Source organism: Polypterus senegalus, chromosome 3 (assembly GCF_016835505.1).
Source record: "Polypterus senegalus isolate Bchr_013 chromosome 3, ASM1683550v1, whole genome shotgun sequence".
In the NCBI taxonomy this organism is placed as follows: Eukaryota; Metazoa; Chordata; class Cladistia; order Polypteriformes; family Polypteridae; genus Polypterus; species Polypterus senegalus.
In genome coordinates, this window is record NC_053156.1 from 215977443 (window position 1) to 216003134 (window position 25692).

Genomic DNA, 25692 nt, shown 5'->3' on the forward strand with positions numbered 1-25692 from the left:
GGGAAATTCACAAATATGTTTACATTCTTTGTTTTATTTTTATTTTAGGTTTGTATTTATCAGTTGTTTTTATATCTATCATTTAACTATACTTGTTTAGTCATTTAAAAACGGAGTCAAATTATTGTATACAAGCATACACGGCCAATAAATCTTCATACTGATTCTATAAATAATACACTTGGGTTTCTTGTAAAAATAGTAACACTTACTGTTTCATCCTAACCAATAGATGGCAGTATTCCATTATGACTTTCGTAAGTATTGGCGGCGTGTCAACTGCGTCATCAGGACGCGACGACCACAAAGCGTTCAACATGGCAGAACCAGAGTAAGTAAAATGTTCTCTTTAAAAATTACACATCTAAAGCCATCCGGTGGTATATTAATAAAATTAGAAATATTTTACTCATCGCAAGTTTATATCTGATGGGTTTTAGGTAATTGTATGTGTATTTTTATTTTTGCGATAGTTGTAGAACCTGAGGTGGGCTTATTTTGGCTAGCTACACTGCTTCTTGGGTTTAATGATGCGACTTAACAAGTGTCATTCATGAGGTTTATTGAATTAAAAGTTTATTGCTGAAAGCTGGGCATGGCGGCACGTTAATGTTCATAAAACTGGACGTCGTGAATATCTTAACCACATTTTTAAACAAATAACTTCACAGCGTTGTTGGTTGTATCTCTACATGCGGTGAAGTGATATGACGAACTAGCTGCATCTTTGTTCGTTGTCATAAAATAAGAGTTTATTTTCTGCTGAGATGCGTCTTGTATCAAGCAGTTCCGCATGAATTTGGCTTTATTTCAACCACCGCTGAACTTCTGACTTGTGTGATGTTCTTATACATGAAAAGGAGAAAAGAAAAAAACTAAAACAAAACTCCACTCCACCGTATTCAGAAGTTAGAAACTCGAGCACATTCCACTGGAATGTTGCCTCAAAAATGGTATTAATACAAAGAGTTAAAAGTTTTTTGTATTGATACTAAGGACAATTGCCATGCTTATTTCATTTGTTTGTGAAGTTGCATGTGGTTAATACATAGACGCTACTTGGTGTCCTCAACTTGCTTGTTAACTTATTGTTTTGACTGTATCAAAAACAAATGGGTGTTTTTGGCGTTCCTTGATATTTGCACCTAAGCAGTGCATTTTTTTAGCAACGAAATGAGGCAGTTATAGTGATAAATTGAAAATAAACCTATGATTAAAAAAAGTTTTATTTTTCTGATTATATAATTAATATAGATAACTTTTTTTTTTAAATTCAAGGCAGTTAGACCTTGTATTTAAGAATTTTGGGAGATGAGAACTTTTAACAACTGTTGGACCTCGGATCTTATTGAGAACTACAAAGCAGCCATGTCTTCTGTTAGATGCTGCTAAAGAGTCATTTATACCTTTGCCTAAAGTATTCCAAACCATAAGATAAAAGTGTATCTAGCCCATGGCTATTTGGCGTTTTATGGAAGCTCATTAAATAAATAAAGTTCATTGCCTAACATCCACAATACTTAAAATAAGATGTTATATAATTTGGACGTTGTGCAAACACCATATAGTATACAACACTTGGCAAAGTTATACTGGATACAGTAGTGTACCTACATTGACTAAATAGCCAATATACTGTACTCATACAGCCCTGTCATTCATTAGTTTCAACATAAAATTCAACAGAGATTGTTTTACAATATGCTAGAGGTTCAACACATGAAACTGGGTGCTGTTGCCTACAAGCAGAATCATACACTGTTATATGGTAACTTTCCCTAATTACAAATAAAAAGTTTAATAGGCGTTTATTATGACTATCAAGGCATTAGAAGTTGGCATGCATAAGTTTGGGCACCCTTGTTTAAAATGTCTGTTAATGTGAATATTTAAGTGAGCAGAAGAAGAACTGATCTCTAAAAGTTAAAGATAACACATTTAATATTTTAAGCAAAAATACACTTTTATTTCAGTTATTTACAGGTACAAAATACCAAAAAAAGGAAAAGGGGCTGAAGCAAAAGTTTGGGCACCCGACATGGTCAGTACTTAGTAACATCCCCCTCTGGCAGGTATCACAGCTTGTAAACGCTTTTTGTAGCCAGCCAAGAGTCTTTCAGTTCTTACTTGGGGTATTTTCACCCATTCGTCCTTGCAAAAGGCTTCCCATTCTGCAGGATTCCTGGGCTGTCATGCACACACTGCTCTTTTGAGATCTATCGACAGGTTTTCAATGATGTTTAGGTCAGAGAACTGTGAGGGCCATGGCAAATCCACCAGCTTGTGGTTCGTGAGGTATTCTATTGCAGATTTTGAGGTGTGTTATGGATCATTATCTTCTTGTAGAATCCAACCTCGTTTTAATTTCAATTTTGTTACAGATGGTGTGATGTTTGCTGGCAGAATTTGCTGGTATTTTTTTTAATCTATTCTTTCCTTTACCAATGACTTGTTCCCTGTGCCACTGGCATAAGTCTAAAGCATGATCAATCCACCCCAGTACTTAATAGTTGGAGAAGTGTTCTTTTACTGCAATTCAGCGCCCTTTTTTCTCCAAACATACCTTTGTACGTTCTATTTTGAGTTCATCAGTCCACAGGACTTGTCTCCAAAATGCATCAGGCTTATTAAGATGATTATTTGCAAAAATCAGGTGATGAATTTTGTGGCTAGGACACAGAAAAGGTTTTTTTCTTCTGCTGACTCTACCATAAAGGAAATTTTTGTTCAGGTGTCATTGCACAGTAGAACAGTACACCACCAACTCCAGAGTCTGTTAATTCTCAATGAACGTCTTTTGCAGTCCAACCAGATTTTATTTTATTTTTTAGCAATCCAGCGAGTTCTTTCAGAATTATTCAATTATTTTTATTTTTCAGAGTGCTAGGCAGCTGGTTAGAGGAGCCCATGGCCTCTGATTGTTGGGATAAGGTTTGAGGACTTGGAGAATTAATACAGCTTTGCTGTTTGCATCACCTTGGGTTTGTGAAAAAGCCATAGCCCTAAAGAGCTATTTAAGGTCTGAAGCCTGACATATCGTGGGGTGCCCAAACTTTTACATGGTGCTCTTTTCTTTTTTCACAGTACAATTATTAAAAAAACAAAAGCAGTACACTAATTTTGCATTAAATGATGAAAATAAATGTGTGATCAATAAGTTTGACTTTTGGTGATCTGTTTATCTTCTGCTCACTTAACTGTTCACAGTAACAGATATTTTAAGTAAGGGTGCCCAAACCTTTGCATGCAACTGTATATGTAGCATGACATTATACACCTGGGAGCACGATCACTTTGTATACAAGAGACATGAGATACATGTTTAACATGTTGGAGGCTGTTGCATTCGCTACCTCTGCTATATCAAGTTCTCCGACAGGTATTTCTGAACTCTAACCTTATACTACCACTGACCTATGTGTAGTCAGACATCGTCTGAACAAACATTATGCGGTGCATACATGTAAATGTAAATACATCAGAATGACTGAGAGAAGACAAACTAAAAAGAAGAAAAAGTTCTGCTTTTTCAGTTACAGTGAGGCATTAAGTAGGTGCATTGCAATTGGTTTGATGGAACCCCAGTAGTATTTCTTGACACACTTCTGCTGAATAAGTGTTTGGCTAAAAGTACGCAATAATAGTGTCTCAGAGAGAGGATGAGCAAAATTTGGATACCAGACAAACTCAAATTTATCTATGTATAGTGAGTACGGAAAGTATTCAGACCCCCTTCAATTTTTCACTCTGTTATATTGCAGCCATTTGCTAAAATAAATTAATTTTTTCCCTCATTAATGTACACACATCACCCCATATTGACAGACAAAAAAAAAGAATTTTTGAAATTGTTGCAGATTTATTAAAAAAGAAAACCTCAAATATCACATGGTCCTAAGTATTCAGACCCTGTGCTCAGCAATTAGTAGAAGCGCCCTTTTGAGCTAATACAGCCATGAGTCTACTTGGGAAAGATGCAACAAGTTTTTCACACCTGGATTTGGGGATCCTCTGCCATTCCTCCTTGCAGATCCTCTCCGAGTTCTGTCAGGTTGGATGGTAAACGTTGGTGGACAGCCATTTTTAGGTCTCTCCAGAGATGCTCAATTGGGTTTAAGTCAGGGCTCTGGCTGGGCCATTCAAGAACAGTCACAGAGTTGTTGTGAAGCCACTCCTTCGTTATTTTAGCTGTGTGCTTAGGGTCATTGTCTTGTTGGAAGGTAAACCTTCGGCCCAGTCTGAGGTCCTTAGCACTCTGGAGAAGGTTTTTGTCCAGGATATCCCTGTACTTGACCGCATTCATCTTCCCCTTGATTGCAACCAGTCGTCCTGTCCCTGCAGCTGAAAAACACCCCCACAGCATGATGCTGCCACTGCGATGCTTCACTGTGGGGACTGTATTGGACAAGTGATGAGCAGTGCCTGGTTGTCTCCACACATACCGCTTAGAATTAAGGCCAAAAAGTTCTATCTTGGTCTCATCAGACCAGAGAATCTTATTTCTCACCATCTCCGTGTCCTTCAGGTGTCTTTTAGCAAACTCCATGCGGGCTGTCCTGTGTCTTGCACTGAGGAGAGGCTTCCAACAGGCCACTCTGCCATAAAGCCCTGACTGGTGGAGGACTGCAGTGATGGTTGACAACTTTCTCCCATCTCCTGACTGCATCTCTGGAGCTCAGCCAAAGTGATCTTTGGGTTCTTCTTTACCTCTTTCACCAAGGCTCTTCTCCCCCGGTAGCTCAGCTTGGCCGGGCGGCCAGCTCTAGGAAGGGTCCTGGTCGTCCCAAACATCTTCCATTTAAGGATTATGGAGGCCACTGTGCTCTTGGGAACCTTAAGTGCAGCAGAAATTTTTTTGTAACCTTGGCCAGATCTGTGCTTTGCCACAATTCTATCTCTGAGCTCTTCAGGCAATTCCTTTGACCTCATGATTCTCATTTGCTCTGACATGCATTGTGAGTTGTAAGGTCTTATATAGACAGGTGTGTGGCTTTCCTAATCAAGTCCAATCAGTATAATCAAACTCAAATGAAGGTGATCTCAAGTAGGATCAGAAGAAATGGAAAGCACCTGAGTTAAATATATGAATGTCACAGCAAAGGGTCTGAATACTTAGGACCATGTGATATTTCAGTTTTTCTTTTTTAATAAATCTGTAACAATTTCAAAAATTCTTTTTTTTTTGTCTGTCAATATGGGGTGCTGTGTGTACATTAATGAGGAAAAAAGTTAATTTAAATGATTTTAGCAAATGGCTGCAATATAACAAACAGTGAAAAATTGAAGGGGGTCTGAATACTTTCCGTACCCACTGTATGTTAGCTATATATACACATGCACGCTCATATATACTGTGTATATACAGAGTGTATGTCTATTATTAATATGTACTAGGGGGCTTTGCCCCCTGCGTGCTTCGCTCGCCAACCGCGGGCCTGCTGTATGTGCTAGCCTCTTTGCGGTTCTGCCGCTCGCTTATGGAGATGCGGATGTACAATTTAAACAGATTTTTATTTTCATGAGAATTTTTACATATGCATCAACAAAATGTGTAACTGCCTGTGGTTGAATTTCGTTTCTTTCTTTCTATTAAGTAAAACAACTTTTTCAAATATTTGGCTCTGAGATTTGTAATTGTCTTTACAAAAGCTATTCTATCGGGGAAACTGTTAACGTTTTAATACGAATGGCATATCAAGATCTCCTTTGTTGTCTAATGTTATCCATGGAAAATGTACCACATTACCTTTCTTGGATACATCCTTTCTCCAGTAATTCTTGTATTGAAAGACCAGACATTGTTAATGGTTGTAGATATTCTTCAGGATACTGTACGCTGTTGGTTTTCATGTTCCGCACGATCACCACCAACTGTTTCAGCATAGTCTGTTGATGCACATTTAGCCAGTTTTCCATGTAACTGATTGTCATTTTTGGCATTAATTCGTTTGACTTCCTCGTTTCTCAGTGCTAGAGGACCATGGTCTTGTTTGAAAATGTTTGGGAGGAGGGTGTGACATGAAAAATTCTCAAGGCAGACGAGACTTGAAAAAATCTCTTTCCAAAAGTCTCATCTCCAAAAAGTCTTGTTGCATCAAAGGATTTTTTTTATATAATTGAGAGATGTATATGTACAGTATGTTAACTAATTTACATAGTACACTTGCCAGTAGCTTGGTCAAATTACATGTTTCAATGATTTCCTAAAGTAAAAAATTGTTAACACAACATTTGGAAGAAACAAAAGGTTACATATTTCTACATATATTAATGCATAATTACTGTTCATTTGCTGAATTTAACAGATTGGAACAAGTAAAACATAACATATGCAGATATTTTCCAATACTTAGCAACACATTTTGCAGAAATCAAAACATTTGAACATGTCTTGTATTTATACTCTTGCTTTAGGATTTTCATCCCCACTGTTCCTGGAAAAAGCTTCTTGTTTAAAAACAAAAAAAGATTCTACCCACAGGTTTTCAATTGCCATTCCAAAACCAAACTCTTTATAATTGCTTAAAGTAGTTCATGGTTAATATTAAATAGTTTTTGAGTCATTGTCTTGTAATAACCCACCTTTCAATTGACTTTGATTTCTTTACTGACTTTGGGACATTACATTAGTGTCCGGGATTGGTTGATGCCTATTAACATTCATTCCATCTATGCACGCAATATTTTCTGTGCCACCGGATGTCTTTTATCTTAATATATCCATGCTAATTCTTATTAGTTGGCTTTTTTTAGTGCTTCTTTTTTTCTCAGAATGCACCTTTTAGTTATTATAGACAAAAAAGTTCAATTTCAGTTTCATCAGGCCAAAGAATGTTGTCCAAAAATGCCTCTGGTTTTTCTGAATGTTGAGTTGCATATTTCAGATGGTGACATTTGTGATAAGATTGCTTTCAAGAAAGGTTTCCTTCTGATTACTCGGCATGTAATTAAAGTTACCTTTGCTCAATGAAGTGATTACATAATGTCTCATCACATTTTCTGCTTTTCATGGTGATGGTCATGGTGGCAGCCATCCAAGTAGGTCGGCCCAGGAATCTCCACCTCTAGCTAAACATTTGTAATATGTAGCGTAAAATAGCACTCACTGGTGGGTAAACTGAAAGGGTGCCTAGAGTTTTACATATGCTTATTTTTGTTTCAATTTTCCCAGTTTATTAAATTTAACACATAAATACTTGTCAGTTAAAATTAGCAGAAATGTATCATTTTTCAGTTTGTTCCCTGGTTTAAAATTAGTAAAAACATGTAATGTTTAAGTTCCCCATATTAGATTTACCATACTTGTTGCTGAATTCTTACAGAAATAAAACATTTCATATGCTATACTTTGTTGTTCCCCAACAACTATTCCTCATGGCTTTTGCTGAGCCATCGCAGGACATTCATTTATTCTCCAAGATTATTCTAGATATATGTTTGCATTTATTGTGCTCTGAAGAGATGAACATTTGTCAAAGTTTCAGTATTTTTTAGCAGAATAAAACAGGTTTTCTGGGAGTATTGACTTGTGTATTTCACAATATGTACTTCTGTTTTAACTAGATGCCGATAATCTGTTGATGAAAATCACATCCACACCATACTTCTGTGTAGATGTGGGGAGTGTTACATTTCAGCCACACATATCTCTGAATTTAGGGCAAAAAGCTTTGTCTTGGTTTCATCTTACCGTGTAATTTTGATTCAGATTAGCGTTTTTTTAATCGAAAATGTTCAGCATACATCATCTTTGCAGCAAATAAATTGATACATTACATGCTAATTGGAAAAGCAGAAAATAAGCTTTGCCGTAGTTACATTTAAACAAAAAAAATTTCTGGAAATCATGAGGACAAAGTGCTGTGCTCCTGTTTACTTTGGCAGTAGTAAAACAGATTATATTTTTCTTTTCAGACAGATGTTAATCAGCTTGTTCTTTACAGCACTGCATAAGTGTATTTTTCTTCATTGCCTTAAAAATAGATTTCAACCTATTATTCTGTTAATTGTTTTTCACTTATCTTCTTCACAGAGAGTAAATTGGCAAATTGCTTATAGACTTGCTAAGCAGAAAACAAGTTAAATACAAATTTTTATTTTCTTGATGTTATTAAAAAGGTCATTTTATTTTTTATGCTTTCCCCCCACAGAGAGCAACGAAAAATAAAACTGGTCCCAGAGAACCTTTTGAAGAAAAGAAAGGCCTATCAGGCGATCAAAGCAACTCAAGCAAAACAAGCATTGCTTGGAAAGAGAAAGGTATTTATTACTTTAGACTACTGGTGTCTCTGTCATTGTATGAAAGGTGGAAGCTGGCTGTCCAAAATGATGGGATTTAAAAGTCTTACTCAAAGCTGCCTATATAAAATAATAATGTTTTTAATTTGCCAGAAACTGGTAAGATTTTAGTGTAGGTTTTACTATGTTGTTGGTTAGTTTTCTCCATAGATCAGGATTCCGGTTGTTAATCAAGGCAACGGTACTGCATTTGTTTAACCTCCTCGGACTCAGAATATAATGTAGAGACGTTGGGTTATGCGGTTATAATCTTGTGTAAAGTATTAAGCCCAAATAACCCTCAGGATATTGTTTCATTGCCATCTAGTAGATAAAATAACGTCATGCTCAAGAAAATCATGAATATTTCTATGCATTTTGCCACGCTATGGTAAATCAGTATTCTGATAAGTAGAACGGAGCTTTCAACCAAAATACACAGTAGCCTGTAAAAGAGAAGTTGTAAAACTAATTTTTAGAATACATTTAAACTGAACTACTAGTTGAATCAAGTGATACTGTGACAATGTGAAATGGTTATTAGACGTTGACACAGATAGTGAAACTGATGCATATTGCACTGTACGACCAAACTGCCATGATATGTTTGGTAAATTTGGTCACATGAAGCTTTAACTCTTTTAGGGCTAATTGTTTTTATTTCTTTTCCCCCAGGACTGAATATTTTTCCAAAGACTAACTTTAAAAAAAAAAAAAAAGAACACAAAGCAATGGTTTAACATATCAAATCAACATATGATTTCACATACATGTTACACAGCAAAGTATGATATCGCCCAAAGCAGCCAATTGCATGCATTGCCGTGTTGCACTGCTTACCATATGTGTTGCACTGGCGCCTCCTTTTCAGTTGTCTGTTGCTGCACACAACACAGTCAGGTTTGTATTTTCTCACATATATTGTTAGTGTGTACTGTAGAGAGACAAGTCACCCGTTTGACATTGTGCCATGCCATTGCCACCAAGTTTTCCGCCCGCATGAATACTGGATTGTCACCTCTTTTCATCTTCAGCCTGTCTGGCTTCATCTGTGAAGGCATGTGTCTCCTATTCACCCTCACTGTGCCACAAGCTCCCAAGTCCCCTGCTCTGTAGCTCCATGAAAAATTCTAGTGATGTATAAAAATTGTACATGTACACAACATGACCCAAATGTTCATAGCCTTGAAGCAGCTCCAGCACAACCTGACTTGTCAAGGGACAGTTCTATATTTGAAAGGAATACCTTCCTGTATATGTAATTACTTTCAGGCAGAAACTAGTGTTTGCTTCTGCCAGTACAAAATATCCTTTATGCCATACTTTGTGAGCCTGTCTGGCATATATTGGCAGTAAAAAAGGCATCCCTTTTATTTTATCATAGATTCATCCTCAGACAAATCCCGGCCAGGCTGATAAAATTGCTTATATGTTGGTTCCACAATGTCAAGCAGGGGATGAACTTTATACATGTGGTTATAGCCTGGCTCATCCCTTGGGATTTGCTTCTGGTTATCACAGAAGTGAATAAAACTTTGCAGGAGCACGTACCTCTCACGCGGCATAACCTGTCCAAAGCTACCCGGGGACAAAGCAGATTTGGGCCAATGCTCCCTGAAGTTATATCGCCAGTCTAGTCCCATCTCTATTTGTAATGCCACAAAGCGCTTCATCTTGTTTTTTGTAGTGGGTTTCCACTTTGAAAAATAAGAATGTGGTGCAATCGCATACCTGTATGTCTCGTCTGACAGTAGCTTAAAGGCAGCCTCAGGATACAACATCTTTAAGTAGTCTAACGGCTGGTAATCTGTCATGTCCAACAGCAAGCCATGCTGTCTTTTGAAGTCCGGTAGCCAGTTTGGCTCCCATGGGTCAATGTCTGAGTATTCCTGCCACATGTATCTTGTCGTAGGTGCAAGGCTGCGCGAATCCGTGCCACTGGCAGCCGATCAGCTTGAGCAGCATCAGCTGGTGCCAGTTCCTCACTCTCTTGTTTGATCTCCTGATCACTCTGAAAAAAATCAGATTCTGAAAAATCAGAGTCTGACTCAGCGATAATGCACAAAACATCATCTGCTGAGTATTTTCTTTTCTGCACTCGCTTTGCTCCCTCATGAGATGTCGATGCCATCTTGCCAGCCATGCTTTGACTTATTCTTTACCCTTTTTTTTTTTTTTTTTTTTACCCCGTATCTCACCTAATTAAATTCAGAAAGCCTCTGGAAATTGACTTTTGGTTCAGTATTCCAATAGGCATACTTCTGTCCAGCAATTCACAAATACCTTTCCAATGTGTCCTGTGGAATATAGATTGGAGGGAGAGAAAAGTCAAGAAAAAGTATGTGCTAGAGGTGGCACTAGCCAGATACTTTAGAAAAGTAATGGGCTGATACCAGCAAAAAATTCTGTCTAACATACAAGTAAAGAAACGCTGGAATCTGATCCGATTCTTCAACAAATCTAACCTGAAAAATCATGAAAATATTTGTTGCCATGCTTATTGCAACATACCATAAAAGATGCTCAAGTTCAAGTGGCAACCAAAATCATTTGTAGCCTTATGTTATCATGAGAATATCATTAGTAGTTCACATACACTCTGCTGGGGTCACTTTAAACACACTGAACTACCTTAAAGCCTCGTTACACACCATTGTGTGTCAAGTTACTTGTGTTCTTCGTGCAGAGTACCTTGTCTATGTATAGTGTGCGGCTATTATCAAATTTTCAAAGTGGTTGTAATTCCTGTGCATACTTTGACAGCAAACATATATTTTGTTAGTAAAACCGACTCAACAAAATGCTGTTTCTTATATTTATTAAGCATTTTGCAGTGTTCTTCTCACAGTGCTGTGTATAAATAATTTTATTCATGCATACATATATACTCTGTTTGCACCAACATTTTTATATTTATTACAAGATAGAGACATTCAGGCATGCAAGTTGAGACCCTTGAAAATATGATCATTCACATTCATATACAGGCTGATTGAAAATGAGGAATTTAAACCTGCTGAATTAAAAAAAAAAGAATCAGACCATGCAGGAGAAATCATTTACAATGTATTACAGTTTCTTAAAGTTAATTCACTATTTAGTATTTTTTAAATTCTTTAAATTTTCTGAAGTTGCTTTCACTTGTTAGTTGCATGGTGCTAGTAGCTGCGTTTACCCAAAATTACCAAAATTCTGCAGCTTCAGTATGCTTAATGGGATTCTGGCAAAAAGCCTGATGTGTTGAAATGATTCCACAGACAAAGTGTCTTTGTTTTAAAACTAGTAAAAATTCAAAGTAAAACAGATCACACAAAAATAGATAAAAGATTGATACTGCAAGAAAAGAAAAGTTCTGTTTAAGGCTTATATCTTGTTTGTTTCTTTAAGTTCTCTCATACACCTTTCTAGACGGACAGAAAACTGTATGCCTATCCCATTTTCATGCTGTAAATGGATCTTTCAGTCCTTGTTAGCACTGGAACCCATTTTCTAAACAATAACTGACTCAATTAACACACTGCATCTTAGTTATAGCAAGAAAGTTATTAACTTACAGGGATTAAAGGCAATACCATTGTCTATGGCAATAAAAGAAAATTCTATTCAAATTCAGCAAACACTAATATGAATTTCACTTAAAGCTTTAACTTTCTAAGATTGGCTGTTACAGTAGCTCTGTATAAAAGGTAAATATAAAATTAAGTTGTTGCTAAACTGCTTACTTTATAATTATTCACAGTTGTATTACAATTATTTCTTTGTGTACTTCTATTACATATGATGTATGTTTTATCAGTTTTTCAAGGTGTTTTTTATAGAATACTTTGCTCAGTAGTTTGCCTTGAGCAGATTTTGGAACCACATGCCAGGAAATGTCAGAAATGTTAAACTTTTGTGACAATATGTTTTCCAGTTACAGAAAGGTAAACAACTGAAGTTCAAGCGTTTTGAAGACTTCCTAAAGGAAAGCAGGGTAAATTTCCGAGATGAAACCAGATTAAGACGGTCAACACAAAAACCTTTCCGTCGCACACAGCCTGTTACTTCATCTCTTGGATTTGTTATTCGAATTCGACAGTAAGTTTTTCACTGCTTCTTGTCTTGATAATAAAGGTTTTATTAAAACATGAATTAGTCATTTTAAGGGGTAGCTTGTATTATTAACAATTTAACGAAATGGTTTACCATTTCTGAAAGGATCATCATTGTTTAGACACAGAACCCAAAAATTTTTTGAAAAGTTGACTTCTGTTTAACATTAAGTTGGTGGAAACCCACCAAATCTGTACCACAGTGTCTTTGCTAATTCGAAAACTTTTTGAATGATGGCACATCCTTAAAAAAACTCTGATAACTAACGTGTTATCTATATGTACTAGTTACCTTTGTGGTAGAAATCAAAATTTTAATTAAAGAAAGAAACATATCCTTTAACAGGACAAATCTGATAAAAAAAAAAAACATTTAGTCAGTAATCAAGCAGGAGAAAAGCTTGTCCACTTGCATCATTTATTGCACCTGCAGCACCAAGGGAGCATCTCTTACAAAGTCTGTTAAAGCATGATGTGGTCAAATGTTAAAGGTGCTAGGTCCATTTTATATTAAATGAATTTGTATAATAGTGTCAATCAATGCATACATCTACTCTGGTTGATTCATTGGTTTATAGCCAAATGATTTATTTTAAGTCTATTTTATAATATTTTTATTCTTTTTAGATATATTCCATAGTTTTTCCAGAATGATTGATTTATTTGCATGAAGAGTCCACTTCAGAACCCTCTCATTCACTAGATTTCTAGTTTGAACCTGATGAAAGTTTTTTGCCACATCAAGAATATCAGACTACCTGTGGTTGTGTTTTGTCAAGCATCGCCAAAAATACTGCATGAGAAGCTGGCAAATGCAATGCAGGAATGTATTAAGTACTGGTTATGCCAATTAGGAACTCCTTCAGTAGAAGGTTTAAAATTACTAATGAAATGATTTGTTTCACATAAAAATCATATAAATATTAGTTGTTAATATTTTAGTGTAAGTGCATATTGTATCATTAATATTACAAGTTATTTTGGGTTAAAAACTGTTGGAGCTACACCAGCTGCCTTCTGGCTTCACTACTCCTTTAGTTATTCAGCAGATCCAGACATTTCCTCCCAGATGGTGCTCGCTTTCTTTCTCTCTCTCTCTCTCTCTCTCTCTTGTTTGCATCTATCGTAAACTTGAGTAGCGCTCTTGAATTTCTTGAGCTTGTACTTACTCACTTCTTGATTCCTTTTTCTCCTTTTTTTTTTACCTGTCCCTCTCTTTTTTATCTTTGTGGCCAACCCCATCTGATGCCGTGTACTTGCCATGCCCCTAAGTCAGTTCATTAAGCCAAACGCACATGCATGCTGCCACTAGTGGGGTAAGAAACGAGTGCACTTGCGTGCCAGCACTGTGGAACAAGTAAAATATGAAATTAGTAAGTTAAACTGTAAAAATATCTTGCTGTGAAGGGGTTACCTGCATATGTTTGATCGCTATAACCTGTGTTTGGCTGGTTACATTGTGAACCTGTGTCATTTCATTCTGCAAGATGAAGTTCCATTTACTGTAATGTGTAGCTGTTGCATTCTTAGGTGTAATTGTTTTAAATGAAAAATACTGTGGTATTTATTTGTAATGTGATCACACATTGACTTATCCCTGTGAAAATATTGCTTCACAAGTTTTCACAGCTACCAGTAGTTGGATCGCTGATATAAAGCGTCCTGTTTACAGAATATTTTTATTTTTATTAACGTAATGCAGTTTAAACTGATACTTTTTTGCATAGTTTCACATTACAAGGTTCTCAAATGCCACAGTATCTTGAACTGTTGAGGGTAAATAAGCAAATTCAGTGTTGAAATTATACCTTTTAGGAGTTTTACCAAATAGATTTGAAATATTTAGGATCTTTATCATGGTGATGCATCTTTTTGGCTATGTTTCAGTATACTCTCCTAGACTTTATATGTCTAAAAAGTGATAGTGGGTGAGATTGAGGTCTTTAGATATGGTTCTTTCCTGTGGTTAAACTCCATTTTGGTGACTTGTTTAGTCACATCGAAAAAGACAAAACCGTTTAATTACTATGAGCACAATTGGGGGTGTGAACATTATTTAAATCAAACAAAAATAAAGATTTTTATGATTCCACCTGTATAGGGTGCAACCATCTACAATTGAAATATAGTTTGCACCTCTCCTTTCTCCTGTAGCTCCACACCTGACCAAACAACAACAAAAATAAAACCTCAGTGATTTTTCCAGTTATCACTAGCGATAGTTAATCAACCAGCAGACAATCAGATTGAATTGTGTTAATTTAAGGATGTATTTGTCTCTGTATCAGTTTGATTTTTTTTTTGTAATTGTCTTGCATTATCAGTTGAAGGATTCAAATTTTAATTTAATTTTGCCCACCAGCTATCATAAATACAGATGTCTACAACTGGACTTTTTCAATCATAGAAAATACCATTATTTTTTGAAGTAGTGTTTATGGTAGTCCTTGCATGTAGAGTACATCTGCAAAAAAAATTTGGTCTTGAGAAAACTCAAGGTTATAATCTTTGTAATTATTATAGTTTAACACAGTACAAGTGTTTGTTTTTTGTCGTATTTATTGACCATTATTTTCTCTTTTAAGGATCAAAGGTGTCAGCCCTAAGGTGCGTAGAGTAATTAAGCTTCTGCGCTTGAGAAAAATCTTCAGTGGCTGCTTTGTCAAGCTAAACAAGACCACTCTGGATGAGCTGGAGGTAGTGGCACCATATGTAGCATGGGGGTGAGTTTAAAAAGGCAACTGTTAACGATTAAACTGCTTTTATCACAAGTTTTTTTTTTTTTGGGACACTTAAAGTACAATGAACGATAGATACTTTATTAATCCCAAGGGGAAATTCACATACTCCAGCAGCAGCATACTGAGAAAAAACAATATTAAATTAAAGAGTGATAAAAATGCTGGTATAACAGACAATAACTTTGTATAATGTTAACTTTTACCCCCCAGGGTGGTACTGAAGAGTTGCGTAGTGTGGGGGAGGAACGATCTCCTCAGTCTGTCAGTGGAGCAGGACTATGACAGCAGTCTATTGCTGAAGCTGCTCCTCTGTCTGGAAATGATACTTTTCAGTAGATTCAGTGGATTCTCAATGATTAACAGGAGCCTGCTTAGCGCCTGTCGCTCTGCCACGAATGTCATACTGTCCAGCTACATGCCTACAATAGAGCCTGCCTTCCTTACCAGTTTGTCCAGACATGAGGCATCCTTCTTTATGCTGCCTCCCAAGCACACCACTGCATTGAAGAGGGCACTTGCCACAACCGTCTGAAAGAACATCTGCAGCATCTTATTGCAGATGTTGAAGGATGCTAATCTTCTAAGGAAGTATAGTCGGCTCTGTCCTCTTCTGCACAGAGTATCAATATTGGCAGTCTAGTCCAATTTATCATCCAGCTGCACTCCCAGGTATTTATAGGTCTGTACCCTCTGCACACAGTCACCTCTCATGATCACGGGGTCCATAGGGGGCCTGGTCCTCCTAAAATCCACCACCAGATCCTTGGTTTTGCAGGTGTTCAGGTGTAGGTGGTTTGAGTCGCACCATTTAACAATAAGTACAAGCATTACATTATATACTTTCCAGCCGTCAAATTTTAACCTGGAGTTTAAAAATATACAGAAAGAAAATTCAGTGTGTCAATTGTTTTAAAACAATATACATTTTTATTTCTTTAATAGTTTTCCTAATCTGAAATCTGTTCGGGAGCTGATCTTAAAGAGAGGGCAAGGTAAAATTGAGAAGAAGAAAGTCCCTCTGACTGACAACACCGTTATTGAGCAACACCTTGGTAAGAAGAACTGTTTTCATTTTTAAGAAGTAGGTGTCTAAATAGAACATTAACTCAAATTTATCTTTTACTATCTTCTTTCGGCTGCTCTCGTTAGGTATTGCCACAGCAGAACATGTTTCCATATCTTCTTTTCTTCTCCATCTCACTCCGTCAAACCAAACACCTGCATGTCCTCTCTCACCACATCTATAAACCTTCTCTTAGGCCTTCATCTTTTCCTCTTGCCTGGCAGTTCCATCCCTAGCATCCATCTCCCAGTACACCCAGCATCTCTCCTCTGCACATGTTCAAACCAACTCAATCTAGCGTCTCTGGCTTTGTCTCCAAATTGTCGAACCTGAGCTGACACTCTGAGGTACTCGTCCGTAATCCCCTTCGTCCTCATCACACCTAATGCAAATTTTAACATCTTTAATTCTTTGAGGGCTGAATTCCCCCCATAGACTCCCCACCCATTTTGACTCAAGGCTGAATATTTTTCCAAAAAACTCAGTTTTCTGAAAAGCACACAAAGCAATGGTTTCATACATAAATCAACATAAAATATTTGACAAATGTCACTTTTTATGTCCCATGAGCCTCTTCACTATGTGAATTGACATACCTATTACATATTATAGTCCTACAAGGTATAGTATAGTTCAAAGCAGCCAATGGCATGCATTGCCACATTACATTGCTTGCATTATGTGTTACACTGTCCGTCACAAATCACTCCTGACACTCTTCTCCCCCTCCAACCTGCCTACACTTTCACCTGCACCTGTCTTCCACACTACCCGTTACTCTGTACTATTGATCCCAAGTATTTAAACTCCTCTCCACCTTCACCAACTCTACTCCCTGCATCCTCACTATTCCTCTAACTTCCCTCTCATTCACACACATGTATTCTGTCTGAGTCCTACTGACCTTCATTCCTCTCCTCTCTAGAGCATATCACCAACTCTCCAGGATCTCCTCAACCTGCTCTCTACTCGTTATCTTTTACCATCTCACTGGAGATAATTGGTGCAATATCCTGTCTCTTTTGTCTGGTATTTTTCAAACTTTCACCTTTGGCACTGATGAAAGCTTTCCATTCTATATTTTACAAGTGCCCTTTAAAGGTGCTATAAAGTCATACAAAAACTGCTTACAGTATCTCGGAGATTAATGTAGAAAGGATATTTCATTTAGTTATCAAGTCAAGTGTATATCCATCATAGTTTCTTATGAAATATTGGACAAAAAGCACTTTATTGTAGAGATAACCACAGTATCATAAAGGTATAAAATCTGATGCCAGTTTCAGATGGATGTACAAATTATAAGAGAAAATGTGATTGAAATTGCCTGCCTGTTAATCTAGGACATCCTGACATTTTTTGTACCAGCACATTTATATTAGAAATAAGGGCATAAAACATCTTTTTTTTTTGTTCTCTATATAATAGTAGTCTTTTTTTTTTAATGGTAGCTACACAAGACTTTTAATGATTAACTATTTTGGGACCTTTGGATGGTAGTAAATGTCAAAGGTATGTAATTAGAATATAATATTTATCTTTATGCTGACTGATTTAATTGAAATGCTTCACAGCTATTAAACTTAATCAAACCTAGCTGATTAAAGGAAGCTATTGTATTAATCTGTTCAGTATTGCTATAAGGAACTCTGTTGTTAAATTGGTAAGACCCAGCCACCGGTGTAATAAAAGGACATCCACTTTGAATTTAATTTGTAACGTTGAATCAAGGCTATTTTATACTAACTGAGAACTTCTCTAACAAAAGCCAGATTTTAGAAATACAGTCTGTATAGTTAATATCTTTATTTAAACACTGTGTGAAAAAGATATGTCAAAGAGAGTAGTTTATTCATACATTTTTTTCGGATTTTCACTGTACTGGTGGTCTTTTTTTTTCTTTCGGCAATCTGGAACCAAGTGGTGTGGAATTCCAACACAGGTCAACAGTTTTTCAATTAAGGTTTCTTTCTTACTTCTCAAAGTGGGAATTGGAGCAAAGTGGGTTGGTTTTTAGACTGTAAACTATGTGGTTGGGGTTAGGTTCCCACTACTAGCTTACAGTGTCACCCTAAGGAAGCCCCTTAACTTACTAAAACTCCAAAATTAGAAACAATAACACATAATGTACTTAAATCAGCTTAATCTAGGTCAGAGGAACTTATCCCAACAGCACAGGGTGCAAGACAGAAAACAGTCCTGGACAGGCCGCCAGACAATTGCAGCAGAGATGCACATGGATCCATGTTCACAACATCTGAACTTTGTGTTAGTTAAAAACATCAACTAAATAAATATAAATGATTACTCCAGGGCAGGAGACAAAAGGTGCTGTTGACTAGCAGTACAACTATCATTTTACACTTTTAAAAAAGCTCTACATGACTTGTGGTATTTGCTCAGTCCATAAATTGTAATTATAAAACAGTATCAACTGTAATTTTTGTAACCAAGTTTTAATGCAACTAAGTGAAACTGAATGTATCCATACTAGTTTCAGTTAAAGTACACTATTATGAAAAGATTTCCGTGGTGAAAATTTATTGAAGGGTACTAGGAGATAGCAGTATGGCTTTTGCAGCCCATGTTGTATGTTGTTACCTCAGTGATAATGGGGTCTTTTGTAAAGTTTAGTGTGAAATCTGTATTAAAAAGAAAATTATTTGTTAAAATAAAGTTGAGCCCTTGGGAATTGTAGCTCTTGTTGAGTAATAAACATTTAGATGTTTCTTGATCTGGATCATTTGTATAGGTCAATTTTTGGACTGCAGACATCGTTGGTTTCAATATCTTCATTTATATAGTTTCAGCCTTTCCTGTAATGATTGTTTTAACGATTTTCAGTCTTTATCGATATTTAGAATGTATAACCTTAAAAAGGTTGAAAAGTTGAAATGTAAATCATGAGGTTGCTGCTGTAGTGGGAGTGAGTTTGTATCTTAACTTGCTTATATTATAAAAGCATGGAAACAATTGTGAGCATTTGTAATTTGAAAGTATCTTTAATCGAAATTGTCAGATGTCTAAATAACTGTGTATGTAAATATTTTTTCACAAGGAAATTATGGCATAATCTGTTTGGAAGACCTCATTCATGAAATTTTTTCATGTGGAAAACACTTTAAAGAAGCCAGCTTATTCCTTTGGCCTTTTAAATTATCAGTGGCTCGTCATGCAGCAAAAGATAAAGCAGGACTTTTGCGTGACATTGGTGAACCAGGGCCACGGGGGGCAGACATCAACAGAGTTATCAGACAGCTTAATTAAAAACAGTAAGTATATACCATTTCATGAGAAAATTTGATAACAAAAATTGCATATTTACTGTTTATAATGGTGTTGTCTTTTTAAAGTCCTATGATACACAAAGCACATGATTAAGTAACTTATTGTATTATACCCCATGGTTTGTAATCCTATTTCACAGTTTGGGATATTGCATTTATATATGTATTTTTTTTTTTCTTTTCTCCTTGGTTTTCCTGATATATTCACTTCTAATTTACGCCTTAATTTATTTTAACTCATCGCAGTGCCTGCCTACTTTTGAAAGTAATGAAAAATTCAAACTGCATTGTTATTTCTCATAAAAACAGCCTTCCTGGATTGCATTATTTACAGTTTATAAATTGCCTTGTATGCATGAGTTAGCATGCATCCACTCATGGCCAAAAATATTGGCATCCTTGTACTTCTTTCAGAAAATGCACCATTTCTTCCAGAGGGATATTTTTTTTTTAGGAACAGGAACAAACAAAAAACTGAGAAAAAATGTCAAATCTTATACCATTCCATACAAAACTTTAGAAATGAATGTATACAGAATTTGTAGTACAGTAAAAATGTAGGCCAGTGTAATTAGTTACGTTTTAATATATTTAATTCAGGAGATTGTCGGTATGGATATTGAAGTAAACAGAATCTCCAATCCAGGGGCCGCCGTGCGTAGAATTCGCACTATAACATGACGTAAGCACAAAAGCCGAAATGTGCTTATGCACAGAAAATTCCAGATGCAGGAATCTGTGCGTGCTCCAACTTCCACGTTCTTACACTCCATAAATCCCAATCAGCGTGAAAACTAACGCACGTGCACACGCCTTCTGTCCCGCCCCGTCTCCTCCCAGAATTACGCCTCTTTGAATATGCAAATCGATATAAATAGACCTTAAACGCAGCATTCTGTGAAAAGGCAATGGCAAAAGCAAGAGGGAAAATATAAGAATTTCAGCGAATACCAAGCGGAGGCAAAGAAAAACGTACTATTTGTTGGTTTATACAGTGGTATAATTAACAAAAGGAAGTTGATCGAGTGACATAGCATGTTGGAGAAACAAGCTCAAGTTCACAAAGTTGCACAATTCCCGACATAAAAAACAAGTCAAAGTTATCAAAGTTGCCGTGAAAAGGCGAGACGTAGCCCACCATCTGAGTGTCATATGGAAGCTTATTAGGGTACAGTGAGAAAAAAAGGCACAGAGTACGAAAAAAGCGCGAAATGTTAACTTCAATCTCGAAATATCCACTTTAATCACGTAGTTTATTTTGTCATAAAAATTAAAATCATTTAATTTCCTAGTTTCTCAAATCCCATCGTAACTAAAGTAGCATGTTAAATGCTTTGTTTTGTATTTGATCTTCAATGTGCTGTATGTGTGTTAATCACTACGTGCTTCCGTTCTTTCTGTTTCTCCAACAGGACACAGAATCCATTACATTCGTGATATTACAGCTCTCTGAATAATTAAAATACTGAGATGTATATGTGATATCTTCATGATGATTGGAATGAAAGCATGTTATTAAGAACACGATGGCACAGTGATTGTTCATGTCTCATACAAGATGCTGCTGCGCAATGCACGACCTTTGATGAAATAATTTATTGTAGCAGTACGGTCTCTTTCAAACGTACTAACCTTCAATTCTTGTCCTTAGTTTTCTTTCCCCAAATACCCAATCGCCACACAATCAGCTCTGTAATAGACGTTAAGCCATCTGTAAGCTTACAACAACGATTCTTCAAAACTTTTAAGGAACATTGAAATATCTTCATAGTACGTGTTTAATTATTCTATCCATCTATCCTTCCAGTGTCGCCCCCGTCTCAGCAAATCTACAGCGTGAGGCAAGAACAATACATGAACATGCAAGCGCTGCGGCACCGTGTCCTCACATGTTTAATTATTAACAATACAGATTATTTAAATGAAGTTAAAGTTTTATCTGTATAATATAATCAACATATTTTGCTGCATTTCATCTTACAAATGATACTGTCGTCATATGTAAATACGCGCTTTATAAAGTGGCACAGGTTGTGTAATATAACTGTAGTGCAAGTTTACAGTGGGGTAATTGTACTTATAAGTACAAACAGTTCTACAAGGAGCAATTGATTGAGTGTGTTTATAGTCCTTGGGATGAAACTGTTTCTGAACCGCGAGGTCCGTACAGGAAAGGCTTTGAAACGTTTTGCCGTGGCTGAGGCAGCGTGGGCTTGATGCTGTATACTGATAATTCTCTTTCCGATCAGCTGCTGCTGTGATTCCCCACTCAGATACAGTCATATAAATACTCCAGGTGGTGCAGTGAGAGTAATATGGAAAAAGATGATCCGCTGTGGCAACCCTTAACGGGAGCAGCTGAAAGAAGAAAAAGGTGCAGTGAGAGTAACAACGCTAAAGCAGTTATGGTATTTGGAATACTATGGCTGTTCCCTGGACCATTATATTGTTACAAGTTAATTACAATCAGATGCATTACACTAATAAACAATATGCGGTTAGTTTCAGTGTATTTGTAAAGCCACGTCAGGAAAATAAAGAGTAACCACACAGGAACAGTAGCACTGCTTTGAAGCTGGGTGCCGCCAGTCTGCAAAACCGAGCGGAGAACTTGTGTACGACAAGGTACCGTGGAAAAGTGTGTGGCTTTACGCCAAGTGTAGGTTTTATACATCGCGATTTGAACATGGAAAAGTTCTTACGCAACATTTCTGTGCATACACATCATTCATACATGAGGCCCCTGGGCTGTCACTGCTTTCTGATTCGTTCTGGCCCTATTTTTTTCTCACTTCTTGTAACTAACTACACATTAATTAAAAAAAAAAAAGAACTTTAAGGAGACATATATATGTGTGTGTGTGTGTGTGTGTGTCAAAGTTGCTTTCTGTTGAACGGCAGATGTGCTCTTTTTAGAATGGGACTTCTTCCATTTACATGTTTGCTCACGTGCAATAGCCATTTTTTCACTTTTGTTCTATGTGATTGACTGTGTATGTTATGTAGTTTATAATGTTCTTAGCAGTGATGCTCCAGTCAATTGGCTTTTGATTGAGATCTGCCAGTTTTCACCCCAAATAACTTGATTGGTAAAAAAGCAGATCTTAAAAAAAAATTTTTTTTCCCAGAACCTGCTTTTCTAAGCTTTACGGTAATTTAGTTGTTGTGCCCCTTTATACACAAGGCATTACAGTAGTTAAGGAATTACATATGGTGTTTTGTTGCCGAACTTAAACAGATGAATATTTTGTTTTACATTAAAGAAGGTGGAGTGATAAGCTGAGAAAAGGAAACCTGGAAAGACATGCTGTGCATGGTGAGGACTGGTAGAGTGCAAGAAAAGAGGCAGAAATTTAAAGAAAATGAGTTCAGGCCTTTCCTTTTGTCCTTTAATTAAAATTGCCATTTCTTATGTAATTGTGGTGTTAAAAAATACATGTATAAAGAAAATAAATTGGTATCAGAATTGGCCAGTTCTAGAAACATGAAATCGGTGATCAGTATCAATCATAAAAAAACCCTGATTGGAAGTCCCTAGGGCTTAGTAAAGATTTTGGAAAAATATGGATGACGTTGATACTACAACTGCTACTACAGATTGAATACAGAACAACACTGCTGATTACTTTTCTTGTTTTGGATGCAAAAATAATACATGTTGCTGTAAACATTTAAAATAGTGAAAAGTAACTTTTTCATACTCTGGTAACATGGTTGTAATAACTTTTTCTTTCTGTTCCAGTGGGTCAGAAATTGGATGAATGGAAATGGACAGAATTGGTTTTACTGTGTAAAACTGAACACAAAACTGAGTAGTAACTGCTGAATAAGATTTTTGGATGAAAGTAACAAGTGACTGTTTGGTTTCTTGCCAAAACATTTCAAGAATTTAAAAAATGTATTAAGTATGGAATTAAAATGAAGACTCAATCTACAAGCTTGTTGATGATGTAGACTGTGTTACTACTAAGTATTTTGAACACCACCTTAAATACTTTTGTTACTATTATAAACAAACCAAGTGTAAATAAAACATTTGCATTGTATGAAGTGTACATTAAAGTTTTAAATATGTATATTAAAGTTCTTTTGAATGGAGTATCTTTTGAATATTTCATTCTATGAGGGCTACAGACTTGGAGCAACTGAAAGTTTTTAATTATGTCTTACCAGTATTTTTTTGGGATCTTGGTTTCATTACAGTGAAGTCATGTTTTAAATGTGTTAAGCTTTCCTAAGGCTCTGTCTTTTACAATCATTTAAAAATGTTTGGAAATATCAAAGATTCTAAGTTATGAGTAGGAGTGTATGATATTTAACGTCTATGATAATATCTTAATTGTTGTTTTAGCAATGTGCAAGCTGAAATTACTGAGTATGTCACTCACTTAGGGGGGGGAAAAAAACGAAAAGATGCCTTGAGAGTTCACACATTCACTGTCTTGTGTAAAGTGACGGGATACGAGCACATAGGTGTGTATGGTAAGTGCATATCTGTCTAAAATTGAGTGAGCAATCAGCACCAGCCTTGCAATCTTTGTTGTTAGATTTAATTGCAGGATGTAGGTCATCATCACTCGCGTGTAGGTGATTTAGCTTTCAGAAGACTGATGTTGCTCAAAAGATGACAATCTGCAAAATATATCAGAAATAAGAGTATGAAGAAATACGAAAAGCTTCAGGAGTCACCTGTCCATGACAAGTCTAAATCACCCAAGATATAAGTACATAAACACACTCTGTAAACTTTAGCAGAATCATTCTGCAAAAAAAGTGCCATACAGCAAGAAAAGCAAAAAATGTCATGACATGGCTGTGAGAAGACCTCATGGTTTGCATGATTACAAACAGTGGGGCTAATGTTGGCAGTACACTACACATTATCGACTGGAAGAGGCTTCCTTGTTTTGGACATTGGCTTCATATTGTCATTAATTAGTAATTTGGGCTGCTCCATAAAATTCAATATAAGTGAAATTGAACTAGTACAGAGCCCTTTAGGTATCAGGCAAATTATTAATCCACGTGAACAAATTACATAATTTCTTCAAATAGGCATATGCTTCTTAACAAAATAAAAATAATCTATCAGGCACATTTATTTTGCAAGCTGTCTTGATTGAGGGTCCTAAATTCCAAAGCACAGTTTTTCTTTCATTATTTAAAATGCTCGCAGAGATCCCCACCTCCTCATCCCAACCACCCTGCCCCTAAGGCTGTGGAAGCTGGGGCAGGTTATGACACAAGGGAAAGGAGCAAAAGAGGAAAAGCAGATGTAAATACACTTGAGTGGTGGAAAGCACAAGAAATACATTACCACAAATTGGGGAAACTTGCAAAAAAAAAGTCGAGGGCTTTCAGCCCTGGAGAAAATGTAACGTGACCGAGCTGCTCTAGAATCAGAGGCTGTAGACAGACTGGTGTTTCTGCCAAACAACTCAAAGTTTCCTTATTAGAATTTTACGATTGTTTTGTTTTCAGATATCTTTGTGCAGTACTGGACAGAACTTAAGTTAGTAATTTGTTTAAAAATGTCATAGGTTTGAGTGTTTTTTTTTCTTCTGTACAGTATTTGAAAAAGAATTACACAATTCACCTTACAGCAGAGCAGTTTGCTTACCCAGTCTGTAATGTTCATGCTGTGCAGTTCAAATATGATTAGTATTTTATTCCCTTTGGATTCATGTCTTCTTTACATTAAGGGTAAATATCTGTTTAAACTGCTCTCATAATAGTTTTTTTTGTGTAAACCGTTGTGCTCTTTTTGATCTCAGTAATACTTTTGACTGGTGATTGCAATTTTTTGTGTTATTTTACTTACATTTTAAGTAAATAAATAAGACCTGTTTTCTTTAACTGTTGTTTCCATTAATCTCATTAGTAAGTTTCATTTAATATCCTATTACCAAGACCAAGCTAGACATCAGTAAGACTTTTACAAGTGCATTTTTAAAGGATACAAAAAATATTGTCTATTATCATCAAAATCCCATAAAATATTGAGATGTAATTTTTTGCCAATATCGCAACCCCCTATGAGTTACCTATAATATGTTATCAGATGTATGTGGGTTGCAAACATTGAATAATTTAAACTATTCCATGGAAACAAGTTATCCTCTATTCAAAAATGTTTTATATTGTAATGATTAGACCAGGTTCTATATTGACTGCTAAAATGTTAACATGATTTGCGTTGGAGACATTTGAAAAGACTCCCTGTGTCTGCGTGG

At 36.2% G+C, this 25692-nt stretch overlaps 1 protein-coding gene across 1 annotated transcript; it reads left to right on the forward strand.

Moving 5' to 3' along the window:
• The first annotated feature begins 233 nt into the window (after positions 1 to 233).
• Positions 234 to 23854, forward strand: rpl7l1 (ribosomal protein L7-like 1). The gene is made up of 7 exons (XM_039748439.1): positions 234 to 331; positions 8151 to 8259; positions 12191 to 12354; positions 14954 to 15091; positions 16052 to 16161; positions 19231 to 19444; positions 23202 to 23854. Exons 1-6 carry the CDS (start codon positions 249 to 251, stop codon positions 19437 to 19439), a joined length of 813 nt encoding a protein of 270 aa, XP_039604373.1. The 5' UTR covers positions 234 to 248; the 3' UTR covers positions 19440 to 19444; positions 23202 to 23854.
• The last annotated feature ends 1838 nt before the right edge of the window (positions 23855 to 25692 follow it).

Excerpts from the sequence above, each read along its gene's own strand:
- rpl7l1 (XM_039748439.1), top strand. The coding sequence starts at position 249 with ATGACTTTCGTAAGTATTGGCGGCGTGTCAACTGCGTCATCAGGACGC. Across the intron at positions 8,260-12,190 it reads CATTGCTTGGAAAGAGAAAG|TTACAGAAAGGTAAACAACT; the intron begins GTATTTATTACT and ends TATGTTTTCCAG. Across the intron at positions 15,092-16,051 it reads GCACCATATGTAGCATGGGG|TTTTCCTAATCTGAAATCTG; the intron begins GTGAGTTTAAAA and ends TTTCTTTAATAG.